General features: G+C 39.9%; 1 protein-coding gene across 1 annotated transcript; it reads left to right on the top strand.

Moving 5' to 3' along the window:
- Positions 1-2,905: 2,905 nt before the first annotated feature.
- Positions 2,906-11,624, top strand: NPFFR2 (neuropeptide FF receptor 2). The gene is made up of 3 exons (XM_040967284.1): positions 2,906-3,233; positions 7,359-7,458; positions 10,799-11,624. The coding sequence occupies exons 1-3, from the start codon at positions 2,909-2,911 to the stop codon at positions 11,622-11,624; spliced, it is 1,251 nt and encodes a 416-aa protein (XP_040823218.1). The 5' UTR covers positions 2,906-2,908.
- Positions 11,625-11,841: the final 217 nt, after the last annotated feature.

Here is an 11,841-nt window from a genome sequence, read left to right on the forward strand (position 1 = left end):
GGTTGCCTCTTTGGTGGAACCTGAGACCTTAGGTAGCAAACAGTTGCTTTGATGACAGAAACATTTGGCTTAAATGATGAGAGACTTACAAAGCCCACAGTGTATAGACAGCACACTCTATGCCAAACACCTTTCCTCTGAGATTGGGAAATTCTACTCATGTGACTGTTGGCTCAATAAGATAGATGCTAGTCACTGAGATAATTTTATAATTTTTGATAATTTTATAATAATAGTCACTGCTGAGTATCTCTGTTCTATTTCACTTCATAAATGTTGTACCTCCTGATTCCTGGAAAGAATCAAGCATGTCCTACAGGAAGACTTTGGGGAGACTGTGCCTGGGGTTCTGCAGCATTCGGCCCATGTGCCTTTTGTCTTTGCTGATTTTTGTGCAGTGTTCTTCACCAAAGTAAATGTAGCCGGGCATGTGCTATATGCTAATCAGAGTGGATGTTTCTCGTAAATTACATGAAAGTGGTCTTGAATATTCCTGATGCACATGGGCTGATTAAAATACCACACTAAAATGTGTAAATTCTAGGCAATTTATTGATGAATTAGATGAATTCATGAATTAGATGAATTGATGAATAGATTTCAAATTCTTTTTGTGCCAAAATTAACTCCTAATTCTAATTATAATGTGTCTGAGCAAAATTTAGTTTGAGGCACTAAAAAGAAAAAGACATCAAAAGAGCCTCAGAACAACATGAATTCTGTTAGAACTAAAGCAAGAGCAGACATCAAACTGATGGTTAGTCTGTCTGGAAGAACGCTGTTGGTATTGAAGCCCAGAGAAAAGTGTGTGGGGACAGTGTTGCAAAGAAGCTGTTTTCAGATGCTGGCTTGTTTTAAGAAAGGAATGGGACAATCGTGAAGAGGAAGCCTTTAGAAATAGGCCACCCACAGCAATTAAAAGAAGAAAGATTTGTTTTGTTTTTGCTCTAATTGAAGAAGACTGATGTTCAACAAAATCAATAAGGACACACAACTGGTTTCAGTTTACACAATTCTTTTTCAGTGAAAACAATTCTTTTTTATTCATATGAAAGGCAGAATAACTGAGAGAAAGTCAGACTAGATATACAGAGAAAGAATCTCCTCTTTACTCTCTTATTTCCTTATCACCCACAATGGCTGAATCTGGGGAAGAACAAAGCCAGCAGCCCAAAACTCCATATAGGTTTCCCACACTGCGTCAGGCTCCCAACCCTATGAGCCAGCCCCGGGTGCCTCAAAGGGTGTGCAGCACCAGGAAGCTGGAACAGGAGAGTGAGGACTCCCTTCTGGACTCAAAGCTAGACACTTTAGCATGAGATCTGGGTTCCTCTGTTGGCATCTTAACTGTTGCACCAAATGTCTGTCCCCAACCCTGATTGGAAAACTAACTTGGTAGGTGCCAAACCATTGTGCCGACATCAGCTACAGACATCAGCAGTACTTTCCGTAGAGATTGCTAACAAGTAGCTTCAGAGTCCTGAACCATTTCTTCTAAAACTGCTGGAGATGAAACATGGCTTTGCCAGTAGGATCCTGAAGACTTGGCACCCTCCAGCAAGAGATACCAAGAAGAAGAGGAGATTGAATCAGGGTACAAAGGCACTATTCAGGTGCAAACATGCTGGAATCTGCTTTGGGGAAGCTCAAGGCTTTTCACTGCTCGACTTTTTTGTGGAATAGAGCAGTATCAATCTATTTACTAGAAGAGTGTTTTTGAGAAAGCTGGCTAATGTTGTAGCAGGAAAATGGCTGACAAAGCTTCTCTAGGGAGTCCTGAATCCCAGCAACATTCAGGCTTATTCCTATCGGACAGGCACACACTGACGAGATTTTAGTATGAACTCATTAGCCTTACACTCCTGATTGAATTCCTTCTGACTTCATTTCCTAGTCTCAAAATATCTGTAAATTTTTAGATTTTTCAAAGAAGATTCTATTTACTTATAAGGCATAATGTCAGAGAATAAGAGACCAAAGGAAAAAGATATAATCCAACTGCTGATTCAGCCTCCAAATGGCCATGGTGGCCCAATTAGGTGCAGGCCAAAGTTGGGAGTCCGAAACTCCATCCAGCTCTCTGTGTTGGTTGGAGGATGCCAAGCATCTGGACCCTTCCCTGATGCGTTCACAGAGGGCTGTGTCAGAAGCAGAGAAGTAGAGCAGCCAGGACTCAAGACTCAGGCCAGCTGATCCAGCTTGGGATTCTCATGTCAGAAATGGCAGATTAAGCAGCTCAACCACAGAGGTTACCCCTAAAGTAGGTTTAAAAGGTATTCATTTTTCCTCAGCTGATTTCCAAGGCTACTAATGTAGCTGAATCCCCAGGTCCCAAAATTCTTTAGGGATGGATTACGTTACTTTACATGTCTTAAACCTAATGAAATTTGTGTTGAAAAATAAAATTTGTGGTTTTTATTGCTCAATTCCATTGTCCTAGGATTCTTAAACATCCCTTCATATCTCTATGGGAAATTGAACATATGGGCATCCCTTCTGACTATGACTATCAGGAAAGCTAGAGTGATATAACATAGGCTTAACAAAACAATTTAATGGCAATACATGCAGCAGGGGAAATAAAATTTGAAAGTAAGAGAAAATGTGTGAATGGATAGTGAGTATATGTAAATAAGTGAAATCCAGAATATATTGAGGAAATAAAATATAATCACACTTGTTGATGTGAAAGAAAGTAGAATTTTCAAGTGCTGTTTGAAATCATAGCAACCTGAATGCCTTATTTTTAATTCAGTTCCATGCAAAAACCAATAGGTTATTATAGAAGGTCGAAAAAATTCCATGACATTTTGAAATGTCCCTTTTGTTACTTTCAAGCACAGAACAAACATTCTGTTGTTTTCTAATTGTGCTTTTCCTTTTTGCCTCTCTCTTGTTAAGGTTCATCATGAGTGAGAAATGGGACTCAGACTCAGAACACTGGCATCACAACTGGACTGTTAATGCCACAGAGGATCACCTGTTCTTAGATATTAATATTACCTACGTGAACTACTATCGTCACCAGCCTCAAGTGGCAACAGTCTTCATCATTTCTTACTTTCTGATCTTCTTCCTGTGTATGGTGGGAAATACGGTGGTTTGCTTTGTTGTAATGAGGAACAAACATATGCACACGGTCACCAATCTCTTCATCTTGAACCTGGCAATCAGCGATTTGCTCATTGGCATATTCTGCATGCCTATAACCCTGCTGGACAACATTATAGTAGGTAGGTTGATGGTGTGCAGTTGAAAGATGATATAAGAAAATGCCCCACATCTCTGAACTGTTCCAAGCACCTGTCCACATGGACCACACATTCATTCTAAGAAGACAAGCTATACCTAACTAAGCAGAGAACAAGAACATCAAATGCTGAAAAATTAGATTGATAGAGATTGAAAGTTGATATTTTTAAAGAGATTCATGTATTTTTAATTATACTGAAAGGAGAGACAGAGTCTCCTGCTGGTTTACTCCCTACATTGCCACAACAGCCAGGGCTGAGCTGATCCAAAGCCGAGAGCCAAGAGCTTCTTCCAGTCTACCATGTGGGTGCAGAGGCCCAAGGACTCGAGCCCTCCTTCACTACTTTCCCAGGCTAGAAGCAAGGAGCTGAACAGGAACTGGACACAAGCCGGTTCCTATATAAGATGACAACATTGCAGTCAGAGGATTAGCCACCGCATCAGCCCCAAAAGATGATATTTTTTAAGCTACCAGAGATAAGACCTTTTTAACTTTACTTAATAAATCTAGACACCTGTAAGTAGTGGACATACTACTGTAGTTGAGAGGCTTCAAGAATTGATGCTCACGTATTTGGTTTCAGTTGATATAGGGTGTTCATAACATAAATCGAAAAGTCATCCTAAGGTTAGCTGGAAAAGAGTCACCCTGAGGATTCCTCAGCCAGTGGCCGTTCACCTGTGTAGCATCAGTGCCTTCACCCCGGGATGGCAGTTCCTCCTTAGCACTGCCTTAGGTGTTATGGAAGTGCCGGAAGGACACATTGCCAGTTCCCAGTACCACTTTGGTGTGCAATAACAGCTTAGTTAATGTTTGTTGTGCTCTTTAGCTCTCAGCACTTCAGATACCACATCCAAGTGTGTATAAAAGTATAACAATAATGGATAAATGGGTATTTTTCAAGTAGTATGGACCATATCATAATCTTTATCCTTTCCTAAAACTCACTGATGAATGGAATGCAGGTCCTACTTTGGAATGTTCATCTCTTCCAATTATTTTTTTGGAAAGGATACTTGGGAGAGAGCAGAGTGCTGGTCCTTCTTCAGTCATGAACTGCATAGAAAACTTACTGATGATGTCGTGTTCTTTTGTCATTGGCTCAGACACAAAGAGGATTAGAAGGAACAAGTTTACTGTTATTACTGTCTGGAATGCTATTTTTTCCAGCTAGCATGCTTGGTATTTTTCACCCTCACAAATATCTTAAAATAACTTAAACAATGACATAAAAATCTTGCATATTCATTACTCCTTCTTAATTTTGATTTCTATTTCTAAAAGATTATTGCTCTTGGCACTTTTGTTTTATTTTCAACAATTACTGCCATTTTGCTAAGTAGCGTGCTTTTCAATATGTGACATTATCTTCCACCGAAGAAAATTAACATTCAGATATCTTAATCCTCTTCCACAAAACCACAAACATGTATTCCTACTTTTCCTTTTCTTGCAGGTTCACAATATAATTACATCCAGGTTTTGCTGAGATCAATATTCAGACTGCATATTCTGCTTGGCAGGACCCCTGATGGGCCCTGGAAAATGTTGTGATATTGATTTCAAGTTCCTGGATTGACGCGGGGTGTCAATTTTTGCCTTTTTGTTTTAGGATGTAGAACTGTCATTGGTCTTCTCTTTCTCTCTCTCTCCCCCTGCACCCTCCCCCCTTCTTTCTCACATTCTCTCCCAGGGGATTTCCTCTCTTGTCAAGGCCTTCAAACTTGTAGATTTCACTTCACTGCTACAGAGTCTTACCTTGACACTGTCTGGCCTCTTGTTCGTATCTGGCCGTGAGCTGTCCAGGTATGGAGCCCAGCTACTGTCCTGGGAAGTCTCTGCACAGTCACTTGAACAATCTGCTTCATCGCTCTTCGTGTTGTCCCCTATTCTCCGGTTGTCATGTCTTCCTGAAAAACATGGTCCAGTGAGACAGTGAGGTCATGCTAGTTTTTAAAAAGATTCATTTTATATATTTGAAAGGAAGAATTAAAGATCTCCCATTGCTGCTCCCCTCCCCAGATGACAACAACCTGCCTATGAAGAACGGGAGCTTCTCTGAGATTCCCCACGTGGGTAGTGGGTATAGGATCCCAAGCCTTTGGGCCTTCTTCCCAGGTACATTAGGAAAGAACTGGAGCCCATGTGGGATTGTGACATTAATAGTAGGTGGTAGTTTGGCCCATTTACACCACAATGCTGCCCCAGAGGTGACACTTTCTTAAGATTGGGTATATCTGTAAACAGTTTTATCCTGCCCTTGTTTGTGACACAGATTGAACCTATCTTCCCTGAGAAATCAAAAGTGATTGCTCTGTTGCTATTGTTGAGAAATGTGACATTAACTACTGAAAACTCTTATGCCATTTGACTCTTGGCTTATTTGACTGGTGGTTTTTCTTCCTGAAAGCTTTTAGCAATTCTGATTAGCTCGTGTGTTCTTAATGTCATGAAATGAAACCTTGGAATAAGCCTTTCTTTTTCCATTTATTACACTCGACACAGATGAGACCCACTCAATCAAAAAATGAATGCCCTTCATTCCTGGGGAATTTTCTTACAGGATTGTTTTCCATTTTTTTTTCTCTTAATATATTAATGAGATATCAATGATTCTGGGTTTTCTTATTTTAAATCTTTCCTCTTATCCTTTCTGTCCTTAGGGTGAGTTTTCATTTCTGTTAGCACATCTTAAATTGCATGAATTATTTCTGCTTATTTTTATGTGTTCCTCATACAGCTGTTTCACAGACAAAATGGTGTATGTCTAACCCCGTTGGTAATATGTTGGTGTCTTATTTTTCATATATCTGACTCACAGCTGTTTCTCCCCTTTTTCTGGCTATCTTCCCTTTATCTCGCTTAAAGATGTTTTAATTTTATTTTCATTTTATGCAAAAGGCAGTCACAGAGAGACAGAGATATTACCATTTCCAGGTTGCTCCTCCTGGGCGCTCACAGCCAGGACAGGGCTAGAAGGAAGAGCCAGGCTCTCTAAGTCTTCATTGCCCCAGGCCCTTGTTAGGGACCCAAGTAATTAAGCCATCACCTGGTCCCTCTCACAGTGTGCATCAGCAGGAAGCTGTGTTAGAGGGTGAGCTGAGACTTCACACAGGTTCACATGCCCACTGTGACTACCACCACGTCTCCTTTTATATGTGAGGTTTTATTAACATTACCTGCTGCTTAGCTTTTCATGCTTCAGAGTGAGGCCCATGTGGCCTGGTGGAGGTTGAGTTTAGAGCCATTCCAAGTATTGAGAAGTCCACAACTATTGGATCTGTATATCCATGTGGATGGGTGGGTTGTCTCTGCCTTGTGAGGCTCTCTGCTGTGTTCCAGAACTGAGTGGCTCGTAGCAGCAGCAGTCTTTCCTTGCACAAGTGGGCTTGCCATTATCTTTCTGTGTCCTTGCAGCAGCCATTACCAGTCTGGAACATCTGTATATCTGCCTCCAGCGGGGAGAAAATCCTATTCTTTGGTCAGCACGGGGGAAAAGCCATTGGTATCTGAATGGACTTAGATAAATCCATCCCTATTGATCAAAGGTCTTTGCCCTGGTAATATCATTTCAATAAATTTTGGTAGAGAAGCAAAGTAATAACATGTGTATTTTTATTGAAAAATATTATTATCACAAGCTAAGAAATTTTAGGATAGAGATATATTCACTTCTTGCTTCCTAAAGAGGATGAATAGTTTAGACTCTCAAACTCTGTTGTCTAGATCTTTTTTAAAATTTTTTATTTGAATGATTACATTTCAAATATTTAATATGCTATTGATTAGCTATGGAAAGGTGTATGTTGTGTGTTCTATTGAAGACAGTAATAGAGACTTCCAAAGGTGTTGTATATTGAGATACACAAAAAAGTATAGTCTTTATCATACAGCCTAGAATATAGCGATAACTATGCACATTTCGCATTGTTCTCAGTTTACTGAACTCTGAAAATATCAGTGAAAGTACTAAAAACCAATAGGTATTCTCAGGTGATCATGGAGAAGAACTGGTAGAGTATTAGTCCCAAACTTTGTTCATATTTTATATGAGAGTTATTTGTTTACAGTATGTTCTTTCCACACAGCTGCATTTCTCTTTCAGGATGGCCATTTGGAAACACTATGTGCAAGCTCAGTGGACTCGTCCAGGGGATATCAGTCGCAGCTTCTGTCTTCACTTTAGTTGCGATAGCAATAGACAGGTAAGTCACTGTCAAGCTCAAATTCTACCAAAAAATAAATAAATAAATAAATAAAAAGGATGTATCTGTTGGAAATCTATATAACTGACTAAATTTTTGAACCTTTTTCTCAACTGAAATTATATACCTTATACAAGTGTTGGGCAGGTCCAAAGCTGGAATCCAGAAATTTCATCTAAGTATCCCATGCAAGTGCACAGGCCCAAGGACTTGAGCCACCTTTTGCTGCTTTTCCTGGCCATAAGCCAGGAGCTGGATGAGGAGTGGTGCAGCCAGGACTAGAATCTGTGCCTATATGGGTTGTTTATACCACAGGGCAGAATATCTTGCTAAGCCAGCGCACCAGCCCTGTTCCTGAAACCTTTTATATGGAGTTTGTTTTCTGCCCATTTGGGAAGACAGCATTGGCCAGTGGAGAATTAGCTGGCTACTACACACTACCACACCCGCCTCAACCCTGATGAGAGTGGGCATGTATATGTTTTACAGCAGTAAATTGGGATGGAGATATTTGAATAGTAATATAAGCAGTGTTCTGGAGATAATGTGTCTTCGTGTGTGTGTGTGTGTGTGTGTGAGTGAGAGAGAGAGAATAGTGAGAGAATGAGGCCAAAAATATAAGAAGTAATGAAATTGTGACAGCAAAAAAAATGTGATCATCTCAATTTTTTCAAAATTATTTGATAGGGAGGGAGGGGGGAGGAATGGAGAAAGAGAGAGAGAGATCTATCATCCACTAGTTCACTCCCCAAATGACTTCAATGGCCAGGGCTTGGCCAGGCTGAATCCACACAGTTTTTCTAGGTTTCCCTGGTGGGTTCGGGGACCGGAGTATTTGGGTCACCTTGGGTTGCTGTCCCAGGCTGATTAGCACAGACCTGGATCAGAAGTGGAGCTACTGAGTCTCAACCCAGGGCCACATATGCCAGCTTCACAGGTGGCCACTTTCACCTACTATGCCGTAGCACTGCCCAAGACCATTTCCATTTTTAGTATTCGTTATTTAGAATGAAGGAAAAAGCTCTGGTATCACTTGAATTTTCCTCTTGAATCCTGAACTTTTGCTTTTTATTTCCACATTACCTTTAAGATTTGGATACCTAAATTCTTTCTTTATTGTTTCTACTGTAACATCTAACCACAGATTTAAAGTGACTTTGATGTTCATTTCACCAAGTCAATGGGATTACAATCAGTCAGTATATTTACTAATTCGCCACATAACTTCAATGTGATGATTATGAATGTATAAAAATCCACACACATACATCTTAAAAGCAAAGCATTCTAAAAAGAGGCTGCATCATGATCCACAGAATATTGCACATCATGTCACATGTGAAAACTTACAGAGGCAGACAGATGCTGTACAGACATGAAGGAGTGGACAGAGGCAAATATAGCACCAGCTGGATGTGTGCAGACAGCAAAGGATGAAATTGGATGGATATGTCTCCCAGGATTTCAGCTATACCTGTAATATTTCATTTCTTTGAAAATGCATGGCATATATTTGAGAAATAATAATTTATTTTTTGGTAAATTTGAATGTCACATCGGGTGTACACTATATTTTTCTCCATATTTTCTGTATACAGAAGTTAATCCGTCATTGAGAATTACTTTTATTCTTTTCATGAGGTAGTTTTATTTTATGAGGAATATTATAATTCAAATTGTGTTTTAATTATACCTAATTTTCCTCAAGGAGATAGTTTCAGTTTACTCATTGTTTTCTGAACTGTTCTAAAGTCACTGCAATAAAACCAAATATATTGAATTTTTTAAACTTATTTAAAATACTTATATTTATAAAAGGAAAAATATGTAAGTAACCAAATGACTGTATCTTTTATTCAGATAACAATTCCTAATTTGAAGATATTTTAGTAGACATGGAAATAGATCAGAAAAAGGTTTCTTTTATATAATCTTACTATTAGATGGTGTAAGGGAGGGAGGGAGGAAGGAGAGAAAGAAAGATCAAGATCTTCTGTTTTCTGGTTCGTTGCCCTAATGGACACCAACTGCAGGAGCTGCAACCACTTCACAGGCAGGAAATAGGAATTACCACTGGATTTGTTACACAAACGACAAGGAGTCCAGCACTTTTACCATTGTCTGTTGCGTGACAGGTACATTAGCAGGAAGCTGGGTTAGGATAGGAGTTTCCAGGATGCCAATAGCACTCCAATATGGGTGTCTCCGCAGCAGCTTAATCTGATGAACCCACAACACTTGCACTTGGAAGCAATTATTTTGCTAGGACTTTGGTTTTTAATCATTATCAGAAGAAGAAGTAAACAAATAACAATGTTTTGAGAAAGTGTAGTAGAGTTGCCTACTAATATGTTTATTTTACAATTAGAATAATGTGCCTCAATCATGAGAATAAAAAGATGCACAATAATTAAATAGTAATAGAAGTAATTAGTCTTACTTGACATAATAATTCCAATTTTTCTGCCCACCAGAGAGCATAGGTTATCAGGAAAGCATATAATTCTGACACATCTGGCTTTAAAACAAACTACTTTGAATGGTTTTGTGGATTTTCTGGATGCTTCTCTATGGTTCCCCTGCTCTATGGATTGGAGCGGAAATGACTCACATCACAGTATTGACCTGGACATAAATTGGAGAAGACCCAGCAAGCACACATACACCAGAGATTTCTCCACGGATATCTCATCTCATGGAAGCTACTCAGAACTTGGAATCTGCCTTTCAAAAGGAAAATGCCCTAATGTACAAGTGCATAAGAAGTTTCAACTTATATTCTGTTTGCGAGTGTCCCATTGGCCAAAGCAAGTGATGTGCTCCAGCACACATGCCTTCTGTAGGGGACCTTAGTCACCTGAGGGAGGAGCAGTCCATTGGTTGTCTGATTTCACAGTTGACCATGGACCAGTACAACTATCAATCTACAAACACATTTGGAAGACAAGAGAGCAAGCTTTGGAGCCATACTGCTGGGTTGCAAGCATGTGGATGTGGTTTTTTTCCATGTTTAAATTAGAAGAGATTAAAGAGACAATCCACAAAAACCAACAGAACAGAATCCAGAACAAAATTTTAAATGTTCATTTTAAATATATCAAGCATGATTAATTCTGAATGTTAATAGTGTCATATGTGCCATTCATGCAAAGTTGGAATGGAGGTTTATTTCCTGTAAGAATTACAATAAGCAACAATGCCTGCTTCTCCTTTAACAATGATAAATGTTTCTATTTTTGAGGGAAATGTGAGACACCTAGAGTAACTTACATAAATTTGTTCCATACCTTGGTCTGAAGTTACAAGGCAATGCCTCACTAGTATTTGCCTTTAATTCCAGGTTTCGGTGTGTTGTCTACCCTTTTAAACCAAAGATCACTGTCAAGACAGCATTTGTCATTATTGTGATCATCTGGGTCCTGGCTGTCACCATCATGTCCCCATCTGCAGTAATGTTACAAGTGCGAGAGGAACGATACTTCCGGGTGAGACTCAGCTCCCAGAATCAAACCAGCCCTGTCTATTGGTGCTGGGAAGCCTGGCCCAACCCAGAGATGAGGAAGGTCTACACCACTGTGCTGTTTGCCACCATCTACCTGGCTCCACTCTCCCTCATGGTCATCATGTATGGAAGGATTGGCGTCTCCCTCTTCAAAGCCACAGTGCCCCACCCAGGCCAGCACATCCAGGAGCACTCACAGGTGTCCAGAAAGAAGCAGAAAGTCATTAAGATGCTCCTGACGGTGGCCCTGCTCTTCATTCTCTCCTGGTTGCCCCTGTGGACTCTAATGATGCTCTCAGACTATGCTGAGCTTTCTCCCAGTGAACTGCGGGTCATCAACATCTATATCTACCCTTTTGCACACTGGCTGGCCTTCTGTAACAGCAGCATCAACCCCATCATCTATGGTTTCTTCAATGAGAACTTCCGCCACGGCTTTGAAGATGCTTTCCAGCTCCAGCTCTGCCAAAAACATGCAGAACCCAAGCAAGCCTATGTCCTGAGAGCTAAACACAACACAGTCATTAACACGTCTGGTGAGTTAGTGCAGGGATCTACATTTCAAAAGCTACCTGGTGAAAATGTGCTTGACAAAAGTACTGAAAAACCCAAACAGGATCTGATAGAAGAATTAGGAGAGGCTGCCAACAGTATTGAGGTTTAAAAAGAGCTAAAGAGATAATGCTAAGCCTGCTGGATGTGATACTTGCACATTTTTATACTGCTGCTGTTGCTGGAGTTGTATTTCAGTTCTTTATATTGCCATATAGAAAATACTGGGAACTCTCTTTGGCAGAAAGAAAATAATCAAAAATGCCTTTGTGAGCATCAACAGTTTTACAGTATAAAAAAAATACGTAATGACTCATACATATTTCCCA

This window comes from Ochotona curzoniae, unplaced genomic scaffold (genome assembly GCF_017591425.1).
Source record: "Ochotona curzoniae isolate NIBS_2020 unplaced genomic scaffold, NIBS_Ocur_1.0 scaffold_4506, whole genome shotgun sequence".
Taxonomy (NCBI): domain Eukaryota; kingdom Metazoa; phylum Chordata; class Mammalia; order Lagomorpha; family Ochotonidae; genus Ochotona; species Ochotona curzoniae.

Excerpts from the sequence above, each read along its gene's own strand:
- NPFFR2 (XM_040967284.1), top strand. The coding sequence starts at position 2,909 with ATGAGTGAGAAATGGGACTCAGACTCAGAACACTGGCATCACAACTGG. Across the intron at positions 3,234-7,358 it reads GCTGGACAACATTATAGTAG|GATGGCCATTTGGAAACACT; the intron begins GTAGGTTGATGG and ends TTTCTCTTTCAG. Across the intron at positions 7,459-10,798 it reads GTTGCGATAGCAATAGACAG|GTTTCGGTGTGTTGTCTACC; the intron begins GTAAGTCACTGT and ends CTTTAATTCCAG.